Genomic DNA, 16,543 nt, shown 5'->3' with positions numbered 1-16,543 from the left:
CTCCGATTTATAAAGGCCAATGTACCAAAGGCACTCTTTACGACCCTATCCACCTGTGATGTCACTTTTAGGGTACTCTGTACCTGTATTCCCAGATCCCTCTGTTCAACTGCACTCTTCAGAGTCCTACCATTTACCCTGTACGTTCTACTTTGGTTTGTCCTTCCAAAGTGCAATATCTCACACTTGTCTGCGTTAAATTCCATTTGCCATTTTTCAGCCCATTTTTCTAGTTGGTCCAAATCCCTCTGCAAGCTTTGAAAACCTTCCTCACTGTTCACTACACCTCCAATCTTTGTATTATCAGCAAATTTGCTGATCCAATTTATCACATTATCATCCAGATCATTGATATAGATGACAAACAACAATGGACCCAACATCGATCCCTGCGGCACACCACTAGTCACAGGCCTCCACTCAGAGAAGCAATCCTCCACAACCACTCTCTGGCTTCTTCCATTGATGTGGAGATGCCGGCGTTGGACTGGGGTGAACACAGTAAGAGTTTTAATAACACCAGGTTAAAGTCCAACAGGTTTATTTGGTAGCAAATACCATTGGTATTTGCTACCAAATAAACCTGTTGGACTTTAACCTGGTGTTGTTAAAACTCTTACTGTGTTCTTCCATTGAGCCAGTGTCTAATCCAATTTACTACCTCCCCATGTATACCCAGCGACTGAACCTTCCTAACTAACCTCCCATGAGGGACCTTGTCAAAGGCCTTGCTGAAATCCAGGTAGACAACATCCACCGCCTTCCCTTCATCCACTTTCCTGGTAACCTCCTCGAAAAACTCTAATAGATTGGTCAAACATGACCTACCACGCACAAAGCCATGTTGACTCTCCCTAATAAGTCCCTGTCTATCCAAATATTTGTAGATCCTATCCCTTATCACACCTAAAAATTGCATGCTGCAATTTTTTACTAAGCCTCCTATTCATACTCTCCGTGGCAGCGGTAGTAGTCCTGAAATTACCACCTTCGAGGTCCTGCACTTTAGCCTTCTGCCTAACTCTCTATATTCACATTTCAGGACCTCATCCCTTTTCCACATATGTCATGCTCTCAGTATGCAGTCTACATCTGGAGTGCAGAGGAACTGACAGCCCTGTTTAAGTACAGAGCATGGGGCTCCCTGATTGGACCATCAAGTTTTGATTTGATTTATTCTTGTCAAATGTATTAGTGAAAAGTATTGTTTCTTGCACACTATACAGACAAAACATTTTTTTTAATTCATCCGTGAGACATGGGCATGGCTCGTTGGCATTTATTGCCCATGGGCAGTTGAGAGTCAACTGCATTTCTGGGTCTCTGGAGTCACATGTAGTCAGGCCAAGTAAGGATGGCAGATTTCTTTCCCTGAAGGACATTAGTGAACCAGATGGGTTTTTCCAACAATAGACAATGGTTTCATGGTCATCAGTAGATTCTTAATTCCAGATATTTTTCATTGAATTCAAATTCCATCTGCCATGGTGGGATTCGAACCCAGATCCCCAGAACATTAGCTGAGTTTCTGTATTAATAGTCTCGTGATAATACCACTAGGCCATCGCCTGCCCGTACCGTTCATAGAGAAGGAAAGGAGAGATTGCAGAATGTAGTGTTACAGTCATAGCTAGGGTGTAGAGAAAGATCAACTTAATGCAAGATAGGTCCATTCTAAAGTCCTATGGCAGCAGGGAAGAAGCTGTTCTTGAGTTGGTTGGTACGTGTCCTCAGACTTTTGTATCCTTTTCCCGACGGAAGAAAGTGGAAGAGAGTATGGCCAAGGTGCATGGGATCCTTAATTATGCTGGCTGCTTTGTCGAGGGCAGCGGGAAGTGTAGACAGAGTCAGTGGATGGGAGGCTGGTTTGCGTGATAGATTGGGCTATATTCATGATCTTTTGTAGTTTCTTGCATTCTTAAGAAGAGCAGGAGCAATACCAAGCTGTGATACAACGAGAAAGAATGCTTTCTATGGTGCATCTGTAAAAGTTGGTGAGAGTTGTAGCTGACATGCCAAATTTCCTTGGTCTTCTGAGAAAGTAGAGGTGTTGGAGGGCTTTCTTAACTATAGTGTCGGTATGGGGGGATCAGGACAGGTTATTAATGATCTAGACACCTTAAAACCTGAAGCTCTCGACCGTTTTTACTTCATCCCCATTGATGTAGACAGGAGCATGCATGTTCTGCACTACGCTTCCTGAAGTCAATGACAATCTCCTTCATTTTGTTGACATTGAGGGAGAGATTATTGTTGCTGCACCAGTTCATCCGATTCTCTATCTCATTCCTGTACTCTGTCTCGTCAGTGTTTGAGATCTGTCCCACTACGGTGGTGTCATCAGCAAACTGGAAAATCGAATTTGAGGTGAACTTGGTCGTACAGTCATAGGTGTATAAGGAGTATAGTAGGGGGCTGAGAACACAGCCTTGTGGGGCACTGGTGTTGAGGATGATCGTGGAGGAGGTGTTGTTGCCTATCCTGATTGGTTGTGATCTGTGGGTTAGGGAGTTCAGGATCCAGTCGCAGAGGGAGGAGCTGAGCCCCACGCACGGAGTTTGGAGATGAGTTTCGTAGGAATAATGGTGTTGAAGGCTGAGCTGTAGTCAATAAATAGGAGCCTGCCATAGGTGTCTTTGTTATTTAGGTGTTCCAGGGTTGAGTGCAGGGCCAGAGAGATGGCGTTTGCTGTGGACTTGTTGCGGCGGTAGGTGAACTGTGGTGGATCCAGGCAATCTGGGAGGTTGGAATTGATTCGTGCCATGACTAATTTTTGAAGCGCTTCATAATGATGGATGTCAGAGCCACCGGACAATAGTCATTAAGGCACGCTGCTTGGCTTTTCTTTGATACCGGGATGATGGTCGGCTTCTTGAAGCATATAGGGACCTCAAATTGTTTTAAAGAGAGTTGAAGGTGTCTGTGAATACCCCTGCCAGCAGATCCGCACAGGACCTGAGTGCTCGTCCGGGTACCCTTCCCGGGCCAGTCGCTTTCCGTGGGTTGACCTTTGAGAAAGCTGTTCTGACACCTGCAATGGTGACCTTAGATACAGGTTCATCCAGGGCTTCCAGGGTGGAGGGTGTGCTTTCGCTGACCTCTTGCTCAAAACGGAGAAAAAAATTTGTCCCTTAATCAGGGAGTTTATATTCAAACAGGTCAACCTCAATTGCCTGGTTAAAGTCATTACAGTTTGTTTTAATCTGAGCTAAAGCAGTTTTGTTTATTTTTAGCTTTACCTTGGAATTTTAGGGTAGGGTTTAAAGCTTTGACAAAGGGTCATCTGGACTCGAGATGCTCTTCTCTCTCCTTACAGATGCTGCCAGACCTGCTGAGATTTTCCAGCATTTTCTCTTTTGTTTTTTTTAGGGTTTAATTAGTTTGATTGACAAGAGAAAGGGTCTTGTGCTTATGGAAAGACCTAGGATTACAGAGACAAGCAGGCAGTTTTCTGCTTGGGTCTGCAAGAAGTGTTTCTTTCTCTCGCTCTCCGGAGTCAGATGTTTGGATCTGCTGGAAAATAAGTCTCTCTCCAGTGGTGTTCTGGAGGCTTGAGGACTGGCAGTTCATGCTGGCCTGTGTTTTTTTTTGCCTCTTTTGATTCTGAAGGGGAGTTTACGTCTGAGGAATGTTGCTTAAATTGGAACTAATAGTTAGCAATTAAGAACTGTATCCAGTCATGTTTAAATATTTCAATTGGTAAAAATTAAGTTAATTCATTTTGTTATAGTTAAACTGTATTGTTAAGTAAAGTTTGCTTTTATAAAAGTTTCTGAGTGAGTCAATAGGATTACACCTTATCCTCACACTAATGCCAAATTAGCAAATAGTTGGGGTCTAGTCTGACTTCATAATATACCCTGGGGTTTCTGATCTGGTCCCTAACACTGAAAATTGCCTGCTACGTTTCCTACTTTACAATAGTGATTACACCTTCTTCACCAAATGTAAAGCTCGCAGAGAGAGCCAGCAGTTGTGAAAGGTGCTATATAAATACAAGTCATTTTTTTTCTTTTGGAATGTCCTCTCTTATCTCACAGCTGAAAATGCGTTCAGGAGCAGGTAGGAAACCACACCTCTCCCACAACCAGTTCTATATAAAGGGATTACCAACTTATATTTTGGTGTTTATAATAGATAAATCATACAAAGGATACAAAAATTATCTAAATAAACCCGAACATTATGATTTCAAACATTGATCAATGGTCTAGTAAAAATATATTTATTGATTAGCTAGAAGTCCTGTACAATTCTGACTCACCATTTTCTGTTTCATGGCAGCATCAAACTTTGCCTGTACCTTGTCCAACTCAGCTTGTTTCTCATCCAGTTGGGCTTGGGCGGTACTTAACTCCTTCATGGCCCGTTGGAGGCGGTTTTCTTGTACGGCCAAATTAGCCTAAAACGGGCGTTTAAAAAAGGAAAGCCAATCATTTTTAGTCTATCAAAAAACCTTTCCAGCAACATAAAATATCTGCCCAATCTCGCCACAAAGAGAAATGACCTTCGCCTGGATATCAGGATATGAATTAGATCTTAAAGTGAAATTGACAGACATGATCAGTCGGCAGATCTGTGGGAAATGGAGTTAAAGGTAGGAAAGATTGAGCTGAAGAAAGTGACAAATTTGGAACTGTGAACATAAGAACATAAGAACTAGGAGCAGGAGTAGGCCATCTAGCCCCTCGAGCCTGCTCCGCCATTCAATAAGATCATGGCTGATCTTTTTGTGGACTCACTCCACTTACCCCCCCCCCGCTCACCATAACCCTTAATTCCTTTACTGTTCAAAAATTTATCTATCCTTGCCTTAAAAACATTCAATAAGATAGCCTCAACTGCTTCACTGGGCAGGGAATTCCACAGATTCACAACCCTTTGTGTGAAGAAGTTCCTCCTCAACTCAGTCCTAAATCTGCTTCCCCTTATTTTGAGGCTACGCCCCCTAGTTCTAGTTTCACCCACCAGTGGAAACAACTTCCCTGCTTCTATCTTTTCTACTCCCTTCATAATCTTATATGTTTCTATAAGATCTCCCCTCACTCTTCTGAATTCCGATGAGTATAGCCCCAGTCTACTCAGTCTCTCCTCATAAGTCAACCCTCTCAACTGCGGAATCAACCTAGTGAATCTCCTTTGTACCCCCTCCAGTTCCAGTGTATCCTTTCTCAAGTAAGGAGACCAAAACTGTACACAGTACTCCAGGTGTGGCCTCACCAGCACCTTATACAGCTGCAACATAATCTCGCTGTTTTTAAACTCCATCCCTCTAGCAATGAAGGACAAAATTCCATTTGCCTTCTTAATTACCTGCTGCACCTGCAAACCAAGTCCTTGAGATTCCTGTACAAGGTCCCTCTGCACAGCAGCATGCTGCAATTTTTTACCATTTAAATAATAGTCCATTTTGCTGTTATTCCTACCAAAATGGATGACCTTACATTTATCAACATTGTACTCCATCTGCCAGACCTTTGCCCACTCACTTAGACTATCAGTGTCCTCTGCACACTTTGCTCTTCCACCCATCTAAGTGTCATTTGCGAATTTTGACACACTACACTTAGTCCCCAACTCCAAATCATCTCTGTAAATCGTAAACAATGACCCCTGAGGCACAACACTCGTCACTGATCGCCAACCAGAAATACACCCATTTACCCCACTCTTTGCTTTCTGTTAGTTAACCAATCCTCTATCCATGCTAATACATTACCCGTAACACCGTGCACCTTTATCTTATGTAGCAGTCTTTCGTGCAGCACCTTGTCAAATGCCTTCTGGAAATCCAGATGCACCACATCCACAGGTGGATGTAATGTTCTCAAAGAATTCCACCAAATTAGTCAAACATGACCTTCCCTTCATGAACCCATGCTGCGTCTTACCAATAGGACAATTTATATCCAGATGTCTCGCTATTTCTTCTTTGGTGATACATTCAAGCATTTTCCCTACGACAGAATTAACCGGCCTATAGTTACCTGCCTTTTGTCTACCTCCTTTTTTAAACAGTGGCGTCACGTTTGCTGTTTTCCACCCCAGAGTCCAGCGAAGTTTGGTAAATTACCACTAGTGTATTTGCTATTTCTCCCGCCATCTCTTTTAGTACCCTGGGATGCATTCCATCAGGACCAGAAGACTTGTCTATCTTTAGCCCCATTAACTTGCCCAACATTACCTCTTTTGCGATAAAGATAGTTTCTAGGTTCTCACCTGCCGTAGACTTCCTGTCATCAATTTTTGGCATGTTATTTGTGTCTTCCACTGTGAAGACCGACACAAAATACCTGTTCAATGCCTCAGCCAATTTCCCATTTCCAGTTATTACATCCCCCTTCTCGTCCTCTAAAAGACCAATGTTTACTTTCGCCACTGTTTTTCGTTTTATATATTTGTAGAAACTTTTGCTATCTGTTTTTATATTCTGAGCTAGTTTACTCTCATAATCCATCTTATCTTTCTTTATAGCTTTTTTCGTGGCTTTCTGCTGACCTTGAAAGATTTCTCAATCCTCTAGGTTCCCACTAATCTTTGCCACTTTGTATGAATTTTCTTTCAACTTGAGGGTTATAGATAAGCCTATATATAAGCCTAGGTAGGTAGGGACATGACCGGCGCAACTTGTGGGACGAAGGGCCTGTTTGTGCTGTATTTCTTCTATGTTCTGTGGCAAATAGTGACCACAATTCTGTTAGCTTTAGGATAGTGATGGAAAAGGATGAGTGGTGTCCCAAGGGTAGGGTGTTGGATTGGGGCAAGGCTAATTTTAGTGGGATTAGGCAGAAATTGGCAGCTGTTGATTGGGAGAGGCTGCTTGAGGGTAAATCCACATCTGGCATGTGGGAGTCTTTTAAGGAACAGTTGTTAGGGCTGCAGGACAGGCATGTGCCTGTAAAAAAGAAGGATAGGAAGGGTAGGATTCGAGAACCTTGGATAACCAGGGAAATTGAGGGATTGGTCAAAAAGAAAAGAGAGGCGTACGTTAGGTCCAGGCAGCTAAAAACGGAGGGAGCTCTGGAGGAATACAAAGAAAGTAGGAAAGAACTCAAACGAGGAATTAGAAGGGCAAAAAGGGGTCACGAAATGTCCTTGGCAGACAGGATTAAGGAGAATCCCAAGGCATTTTAATCATACGTTAGGAACAAAAGGGTTGTCAGGGAAAAAATCGGACCTCTCAGGGACAAAAGTGGGGAATTATGCTTAGAGCCCAAAGAAGTAGGGGAGATCCTAAATGAATACTTTACGTTGGTATTCACAAAGGAGAGGGATATGTTGACTGGGAGTGTCTCGGAGGGGAGTGTTGACCCGTTAGAGAAAATCTCCATTACAAGGGAGGAAGTGTTAGGGTTTTTAGGGAATATAAAGACTGACAAATCCCCAGGGCCTGATGGAATCTATCCAAGGCTGCTCAGGGAGACGAGAGATGAAATCGCTGGGCCTCTGACGCAAATCTTTGTCTCGTCACTGGACACAGGTGAGGTCCCAGAGGATTGGAGGATAGCTAATGTGGACCCGTTATTTAAGAAGGGTAGGAAGGATAACCCGGGAAATTATAGGCCGGTGAGCTTGACGTCCGTGGCAGGGAAGTTGTTGGAGAGGATTCTTAGAGATAGGATGTATGCGCATTTAGTCAGCATGGTTTTGTGAGAGGGAGGTCATGCCTCACTAACCTGGTGGAGTTTTTTGAAGAAGTGACCAGAATGGTTGACGAGGGAAGGGCCGTGGATGTCGTCTATATGGACTTTAGTAAGGCATTTGATAAAGTCCCTCTTGGTAGGTTGGTGCAAAAGGTTGGATCTCATGGGATAAAGGGGGAGGTGGCTAGATGGGTGGAGAACTGGCTTGGTCACAGAAGACAGAGGGTGGTAGTGGAAGGGTCTTTTTCCGGCTGGATGCCTGTGACTAGTGGTGTTCCGCAGGGCTCTGTATTGAGACCTCTGCTGTTTGTGATTTATATAAACGACCTGGAAGAAGGTGTAACTGGGGTGATCAGTAAGTTTGCGGACGACACGAAAATGGCTGGACTTGCAGATAGTGAGGAACATTGTCAGAGGCTACAGAAGGATATAGATAGGCTGGAAATTTGGGCAAAGAAATGGCAGATGGAGTTCAATCCAGATAAATGCGAAGTGATGCATTTTGGTAGAACTAACGTAGGGGGAAGCTATACGATAAATGGCAGAACCATAAAGGGTGTAGATACGCAGAGGGACCTGGGTGTGCAAGTCCACAGATCCTTGAAGGTGACGTCACAGGTGGAGAAGGTAGTGAATAAGGCATATGGCATGCTTGCCTTTATAGGACGGGGCATAGAGTATAAAAGTTGGGGTCTGATGTTGCGGTTGTATCGAACGTTGGTTCGGCCGCATTTGGAATACTGCGCCCAGTTCTGGTCGCCACACTACCAGAAGGACATGGAGGCTTTAGAGAGAGTGCAGAGGAGGTTTACCAGGATGTTGCCTGGTATGGAAGGGCTTAGTTACGAGGAGAGATTGGGTAAACTGGGGTTGTTCTCACTGGAAAGACGGAGGATGAGGGGTGACCTAATCGAGGTGTATAAAATTATGAAAGGCATAGATAGGGTGAACGGTGGGAAGCTTTTTCCCAGGTCGGTGGTGACTCAAGGGGTCATAGGTTCAAGGTGAGGGGGGGAGGTTTAACACGGATATCAAAAGGACGTATTTTACGCAGAGGGTGGTGGGGGCCTGGAATGCGCTGCCAGGCAAGGTGGTGGAGGCGGACACACTGGGAACGTTTAAGACTCATCTAGATAGCCACATGAACGGAGTGGGAATGGAGGGATACAAAAGAATGGTCTAGTTTGGACCAGGGAGCGGCGTGGGCTTGGAGGGCCGAAGGGCCTGTTCCTGTACTGTATTGTTCTTTGTTCTTTGTTATGTTCTATGTTCTATGATACCCTCATTTATTTCCTTAGATATCCAGGAAAGAGTGAAGGAGTAGAGAGATTTAGGAGTTTGTGAAAAATTAGCATTGAGTTACAGAAAATAGTTGAAAATGCAAATGGAATGTTAACATTTAATCTCGAACAGACTAGCATACAAAGGAGTAGAAGCTATGCCATAGTTATACAAAGTTATAGGTAGACCACATGTAGATCATGCTGCATTCATTTCTGGGCACTGCAGCTAAAGAAGGAAATATTGGTTTTGGAGAGGGTGCAGTGCAGATTCATAAGAAGGATACCAGGGCTAAAAGTAGAATTAATAGCTCAGTTGCAGAGACTCAGAATTTATTCATTGATTTGATCAGGTGGCCAGAGAATAACTAATTCCTCGGTGAGGTGAACCAGAACAAGGGTGTATAATCTTCAAATTAAAGCCATTTAGGGATAATGTCATGACACACAAAAAGTATAATGGAAATTTAAATTTCTCTTCCAAAATGTTGAGCCAGGTCAATTGAAGACTCAGATGGATATACTTTTGTTCAGTAAGGGTACTTAGGGGTTTGGAACCAAAGCAGATAAGTGGAGTCAAGTTCCAGATAAGCTATAAGCTAATCTAAATGGGAGAACAGTTTTGAGGAGCAAAATGAGTGACTCCTGTTCTCTGTTTCAGTAAGTGTAAATAAATGAATAGTATTCTGCCATTGTTCCATGAAAATGGTGGGCGGGATTCTCCTGCCACAGCAGATGGCCCCTGGGAATCCCGATGTCCCGCTGAATGGGGCAGTGGATGTCAAGGCAATTAGGGTTTACCCGACCCATCCCGCCGTGCAAACCTGCCAACTGTAATACTGCACTCCATAGAATCCCTACAGTGCAGAAGGAGGCTATTCAGCCCATCAAGTCTGCACCGACCAAAATCCCACCCAGGCCCTATTCCCGCAACCCCTCATATTTACCCTGCTAATCCCTCTGACACTCGGGTCAATTTAGCATGGCCAATCAACCTAACCCAAATGTCTTTGGACTGTGGGAGGAAACCGGAGCACCCGGAGGAAACCCACGCAGACATGGGAGAATGTGCAAACTCCACACAGACAGTGACCCGGGGCTGGAATTGAACCCGGGCCCCTGGCGCTGTAAGGCAGCAGTGCCACCGTGCCGCCCTGGGTGGGCTTTGGTGCTGGTAATCATTAGTGTAGATATAAGGTCCAGGAGAGCACCACCAACTCCTCAGAAAAGAGGGCATCCTCCCCCTCACAACTCACATCACGGGTCACCCCACCTCCCCACCCCATGCAGACATGAGGGTGGCCCGACCCAATAAACCCTTGCCCCCCCCTTCCCCCTCAGATCCCCCCCACTCAGCCCACCTTCCCCCTCAGACCCCTCCACTCAACCCTCCTACACCCTGAGAACCCGCCCACTCAGCCCACCTTCCCCCTCAGACCCCCATACTCAATCACCCTCCACCTTCAGATCCCCCACTTCGCCCACCTTCTCCCTGAAACACCCCACTCAACCCACTTTCTCCCTCAGACCCTCCCACTTAGCCCTCCTCCACCCTCAGACCCCCACTCAGCCCCCCCCCTTCCTCCTCAGACCACTGCCACTCAGGCTTCCTTCCTCCTCAGATCCATCAGCCCCCCTCCCCATCAGACCCCCTGACCCCTCAACCTTGCTCAGCCTCCATCCCTCTCACATGCCCCACTCAGGCAGTTCTGTGATCAATATCTCCATTCCTGCCTGTCCACTGTGAAAACTTTGAAGTGGTGAGGTAACTTTAATCTCCATGCTCCTGGTAGCCTTTAATATCATTGCAGCACTCCATTCTGTAGCAGAGATTTCCCTTTTCCCTATCAGGAGCTGCGGTGTGAGGAGACCCATTTGAAGTCCTCTGATAGATAGGAGATGTCAATTTCACTTGGAGGGGTGAGTGGACGGTGGGTTCCCTTCTGCCCAGCTGTGCACTCAGCCACAATATATGCACACAGCTTTGATTTAAAGTATCTGAGTCTTCCAAGCCAGCTGAAACCTTTGAAATCCTTTCTATTCCATTGAAAGTCTTTGTTCCCTGTCAATTTCACATTTGAATGCTTTGAAAGAGGTTTCCATTGACAGCTTAATGGATTCCTCCTCAGGTTCCAGTCAGCTGTGTTTATTTACATTTCCCTTCCTGCAAGAATACATCTCAAGTATATTCATTATTCTATTCTCAATGTTGACATTGGCTTTGGTTTTTTCAAAGGGAATCAGTGGTTTTCTTTGTTGCAGACCAGATATTCCTTTTGATGAAACCACGTCATTGAGATCAGGGCACCTTTTAAAAAAGGCTTTGGTGCTGGTAATCACCAATGTGGGACTTACCGGCGGGTTCCCCAAGATTAGTTTATTTGCATCTTTCAGACACTGCAAGCACCAGCAGGAAACACTTCCATTTTCCTGCTGGTATGGACTCTAAGCCTGAAAACAGGAGAATTCCACCCAATATGCCTTGAATTTGGTCTGAAAATTTTGAGATAATCTGCCAATTTCCTACTAAACATGGGCAGCAGGGTGACACAGTAGTTAGCACTGTTGCCTCACAGCATCATGAAACCCAGGTTCAATTCTGGCTTCAGACTGTGCAGAGACTGCACGTTCTCCCCGTGTCTGCGTGGGTTTCCTCCCACAGTCCAAACATGTGCAGGTTAGGTGGATTGGGCATGGTAGATTGGCCCTTAGTGTCCCAAGATGTGTAGGTTAGGGGGCATAGTAGGGTAAATGCATGGGGTTACAGGGCAGAATTGGGCCTGGGTGAGATGCTCTGTCAGAGAGTTAGTGCAGACTCGAATGGCCTTCTTCTGCACTGAGGGATTCTATGGCTTCTATGAGCACAAGCCAAAGTTAGGCATAAAGCTATGGCAATTTTCTGCTCTTCACAAGTGAAGTTTCCATTTCCATTTGATTTTCTGCAAATGTGAAAATATTCAAATAGCTGAAAGGTACTTGTGTAGAAATCAGTTCGGGCAGTGAAATCTTTTAAATTACTTGTTGGTTTTAATATTCTTCTGATTCAGTCTTACCTTAAGAGGCAGCACCTCTTTGTTGATAGCAAAGAAGGAAGCCATAGCTTGAGTCCAGGATAACAAACCTGCAACATTCCCACAGACTTTCTTAGCATGATCAAATGTATAATCCTCCATAATGAAATATGGCTGGAGAAGTTCTACTGTTTCTTCATTGATGGTGTCCTTTGGGAACTGCTGCAGGGCCTGGAGAAAGCCGGTGCCACTCAATAACTATAAAAGGAGTGACAAAATTCCCTCGTTATACTTCAGGACTAAGACATGAAAAAAGATTTATTGCTTTGATTAGTCAACAACCTCATTGCTATTGCACCATGTGATTGCAAAGATGCCAGAAAGTAAACAGGATGAAGGTTGGTCTTTTTTAGTTAGTAATACCTGTGTTCCTTAATTGTATTTAATCATGGTAGCAAAGAATAAACAAGACAAGACACATTCAAAATACTTCTTAACCTTCAGCAAAGGGAATTGTGGAGGTTCATTCACGTAAATGTGTTGGGTTCCCGAACCACTGAAAACAAGCTCTTTTCACAAAGAGTAGATCATTCACTAACTGAGCAGCTACTTCATGCTTCAGTCTGCCTGTGCTCCCGGAGAACCCCATGACCCTGTGTTCCTTTTTGTAGCCGCATCATCACGAGACCACTCAGTCAACATCTTCTTGTTTAGTTAGAACAACTGGTGCATGAGATGTAACAGTGTGCGTAATTGGAAATGGATTTAGAGGGCTGAAAGATTGTTTGTAGTGGAATTCCCCAAGGGTCAGTATTGTGATCCTTGCTTTTCATAGAATCATACAGCGCAGAAGAGGCCCTTTAGCCCATCGAGTCTACACCGACACATTAGAAACACCTGAACTTCCACCTAATCCCATCTGCCAGCGCTTGGCCCATAGCCCCTGGATGTTATGACGTGCCATGTGCTCAATGATATAAGTTAATGATCTAGATCTCGGTTCAAAATTCGCTGATGACACAAAACTCGAAAATATTGTAAACTGTGAAGACGACAGTGTAAAATTTCAAAAGGACATAGACAAGTTGGGGAAGTGGGCAGATAGCTAGCAGATGAGGTTCAATGCACAGAGGTATGAGGTGGTGCATTTCAGTAGGAAGTACATGGAGAGACAATATAAAATAAGGGGTACAAATCTTAAGGGGGTGAAGGAGCAGAGGAATCTGGGTTTATATGTGCATAGACTATTGAAGGTGGCAGGACAGGTGAAGAGCATATTTAATAAAGCATATAGTATTCTGGGCTTTATTAATAGGGGCAGAGAGAACAAGAGCAAGGAGGTTACGCTAAATTTATAAAAGACACTAGTTATACCTCAGCTGGAACATTGTGTACAGTTCTGGGCGCCACACTATAGGAAGGACGTGAGTGCATTGGAGAGAATACAGAAGCGGTTTCCAAGAATGGTTCCAGGGATGAGAAACTTCAGTTATGAGGATAGATTGGAGAGGTTGGGACTGTTCTCCTTGGAGAGAAGATTTGGCAGAAATGTTCATAAGGGGGCTGCACAGAGTGGATTGGGAGAAATTATTCCTGCTCATTTGTTCGAAGTGGTGCAGGACAGAGGGAGAGATTCTCAGCAGGAGTACGGAGGGTGAGTAAAGTGCTGTGATTTATTTATTTATTTAATCCGTTTGTTCGCGGGCTTTTTTCAAGGGTTTAAACTAAAGGAAGTGGGAGTAGGCTGCAGGGGATTCTGGGAGATTGTGTTTTTTTTTAGTATAAAAGTCACTCTATACAGCGAGCAGTGTTGGGAGCGGGCTGCGGAGTGAGTGGGAAGCTGAGTGAAAGCTGTAAGGGCTTTGGCTCACAGGGCTTAGGCAGAAAGGGCGAGCAGGGGTGAGTTTAATTCATTTTTGCTGTTTCTACCTGGTACTGGCAAGGTATCTAGAGGGGATGGGTATGCAGGCAGTGCAATGTTCCTCTTGCACTATGTTTAAGGTGAGGGACGATGACAGTGTCCCTGCTGATTACACCTGTGGGAAGTGCACCCATCTGCAGCTCCTCCAAAACCGTGTTAGGGAACTGGAGCTGGAGTTGGATGAACGTAGGATCATTAGGGACGCAGAGGTGGCCATAGACAGAAGCTTTTGGGATATAGTTACTCCGAGGAATGAAAATAGATGGGTGACGGTGAGAGGGGCTGGGAGGAAGCAGTCAGTGCAGGGATCCCCGGTGGTCGTTCCCCTTAGCAACAAGTATTCCTCTTTGGATATGGTTGAGGGGGACGATATACCAGTGGTGAGCCGCAGTGAGAGGATCTCCAGCACTGTGTCCATCTCTGTGGCTCGGGAGGGTAAGGGGGAGAGCGGGAGGGCAATAGTTATTGGGGACTCGTTAGTTAGAGGGATAGATAGGAGGTTCTGTGGCAGCAAAAGAGACTCGAGGATGGTATGTTGCCTACCGGATGCCAGGGTCCGTGACGTCTCTGTGGTGAACCATCGTTGGTTCCCACTAGATAGTACTGAGCCAGGGTCTGGCCAGTACTACAAGTATGTATATATGTTGCTGTTGGGGTTAGGGATGGGTTGTTCTACTTGTTGCTGTTGGGGTTAGGGTTGGGCTGTTACACCTGTATTATAGTTATTGTGGTACATCCCAGTCGGGCTCCGCCTCCTGGGAGAGGTATAAAGGTCACTGCTCTGTCTGGGACCCCTCAGTCTGGGATCGTGTACTATACATAGTAGCTTCGTTGTAACAGTAAATAAAAGCCTTTATTTCCTGAGCATCTCAAGCCTCGTGTGTGATAACGCGCATCAATTTTATTTACTATTAAGTAAACTCTCGTCGTTAAAGAAAAAAGAAAACGTTACAGAGAGTATGGAGCAGATGTTAAAACCTGAACGTCTTACACTGGATCCACGTGCGGCGGGCGCCTCTAACACCTTCGACCACTGGTTGAAATGTTTTGAGGACTACCTGGCAGCCTCCGCAGCGGTCACCACAGCCGATGACAGACTCCGGGTCCTCCATGCGAGGGTAAGCGACACCGTATACCTCGCGATCCGTGCGGCCACCGACTACACAAGGGCCCTCGAGCTTCTTAAGAAGCGTTACATTAAACCGCCAAACGAAATGCATGCTCGATACCTCTCAGCCACTCGACGACGGCAGCCCGGCGAAACGACGGAAGAATACGCGAACGAGCTCCTACAGCTAGCCAGGGGCTGTAACTGCAAAGCAGTGTCGGCAGACCAGAATATGAACGACCTCGCTCGAGATGCGTTTGTGGCAGGAATCGGATCATCGTATATACGACTCAGACTGCTGGAGCAAGGTAATCTTGACCTCACTAAGTCGATAGAACTAGCGGATACGTTGGAGACGGCCTCCAAAAGCCTAGTATTGTATCCTGAAGACCACATGGAGACAATGTGGCAGGAGCAGTCGCTGATCCCTCCTCGTCCCTCGGGTTCGAAAAGCTGCGTGATGGCGGGCCCACACTCGGGCCTGACGACGGCAGCAGCTCCGGGCGGCCCGCGGTGTTACTTCTGTGGGGGAGTGAAGCATACTCGGCAACGGTGTCCCGCTAAAGTTGTGTTGTGCTCCGCCTGCGGTAAGAAGGGGCACTATTCGAAAGTATGCCGATCTAAACTTACTTCTAGGAACAGCAGTGCGGCCTGCGACTCCCCGAAGCCCGGTTCTTCGTCGTCGGCATCGTCGAGGGTTTCGTCCACGTACGAGGCCAGGACGACGCCATTACAGTCGACAGAGTCGGAGATGCGTGACCACCAGGGGTCGCTGATTTTGGCGCCATCACCCACGTGCGACCTATGGGAGCGGCCATGTTGGTCGGCACCGACCGCGAACGACCAGCAGGGGTCATCTTCGTCTATCTCAGCTGCCTGCAGTGGCGCTCACGAACCAACGGTGGCGTCGATCATCCTGGACCAGGCCAAGCCTCACAGACTCGACAAGTCTATGATGGACATTCAGGTAAACAACCACTTGATTTATTGTCCGTTTGACAGCGGGAGCACTGAGAGTTTTATTCACCCAGACGCTGTGAAGCGGTGTGGCCTCCAGGTCCAACCTGTCAAACAGACAATTTCTATGGCATCAAGGTCCCGGTCTGTCACCGTGCTAGGGAGTTGTGTGGTAAATTTAACGGTGCAAGGCACGGTTTACGAGCGCTTCAAGCTCCTGGTGTTGCCGCACCTTTGCGCGTCAATACTCCTCGGACTAAATTTCATGGTCCACTTGAAGAGTGTAACCCTACAGTACGGTGGGCCACTCCCTCCGCTTTCAGTGGGAGAACAGCAGCTTCCAAATTGCCCAACGCCTAGCCTCTCGACGCTGAAGATTACCACACCCTCCCTGTTCCAGAATCTTGTGCCAGGCTGCAAGCCCATCGCGACTAAGAGTAGGCGTTATAGCGCTGAGGATCGGATCTTCATTCGATCTGAAGTTCAGCGGCTCCTCAAGGAAAGGATCATACAATCTAGCGCTAGTCCATGGAGAGCGCAGGTCGTGGTGGTCAAGAGTGGGAACAAACCCCGGATGGTCATTGACTATAGTCAGACCATTAATAGATACACGCAGCTGGATG

At 45.9% G+C, this 16,543-nt stretch overlaps 1 protein-coding gene across 1 annotated transcript in view; it reads right to left on the bottom strand.

The window, feature by feature from the left end:
• LOC144493945 (dynein axonemal heavy chain 8-like) overlaps nucleotides 1-16,543 on the bottom strand; it is a 1,745,965-nt gene that overhangs the window by 329,076 nt on the left and 1,400,346 nt on the right. Inside the window, exons 73-74 of the mRNA XM_078213522.1 lie at nucleotides 11,977-12,192; nucleotides 4,265-4,402 (exon numbers count right to left, since the gene is read on the bottom strand). Coding sequence (XP_078069648.1) covers nucleotides 4,265-4,402; nucleotides 11,977-12,192 — 354 coding nt within the window. The remainder of the gene's footprint in view (nucleotides 1-4,264; nucleotides 4,403-11,976; nucleotides 12,193-16,543) is intronic.

Source organism: Mustelus asterias, chromosome 5 (assembly GCF_964213995.1).
Source record: "Mustelus asterias chromosome 5, sMusAst1.hap1.1, whole genome shotgun sequence".
In the NCBI taxonomy this organism is placed as follows: domain Eukaryota; kingdom Metazoa; phylum Chordata; class Chondrichthyes; order Carcharhiniformes; family Triakidae; genus Mustelus; species Mustelus asterias.
Note: the sequence above shows the minus strand (reverse complement) of the source record. Positions and strands in the feature narration are given on the sequence as shown.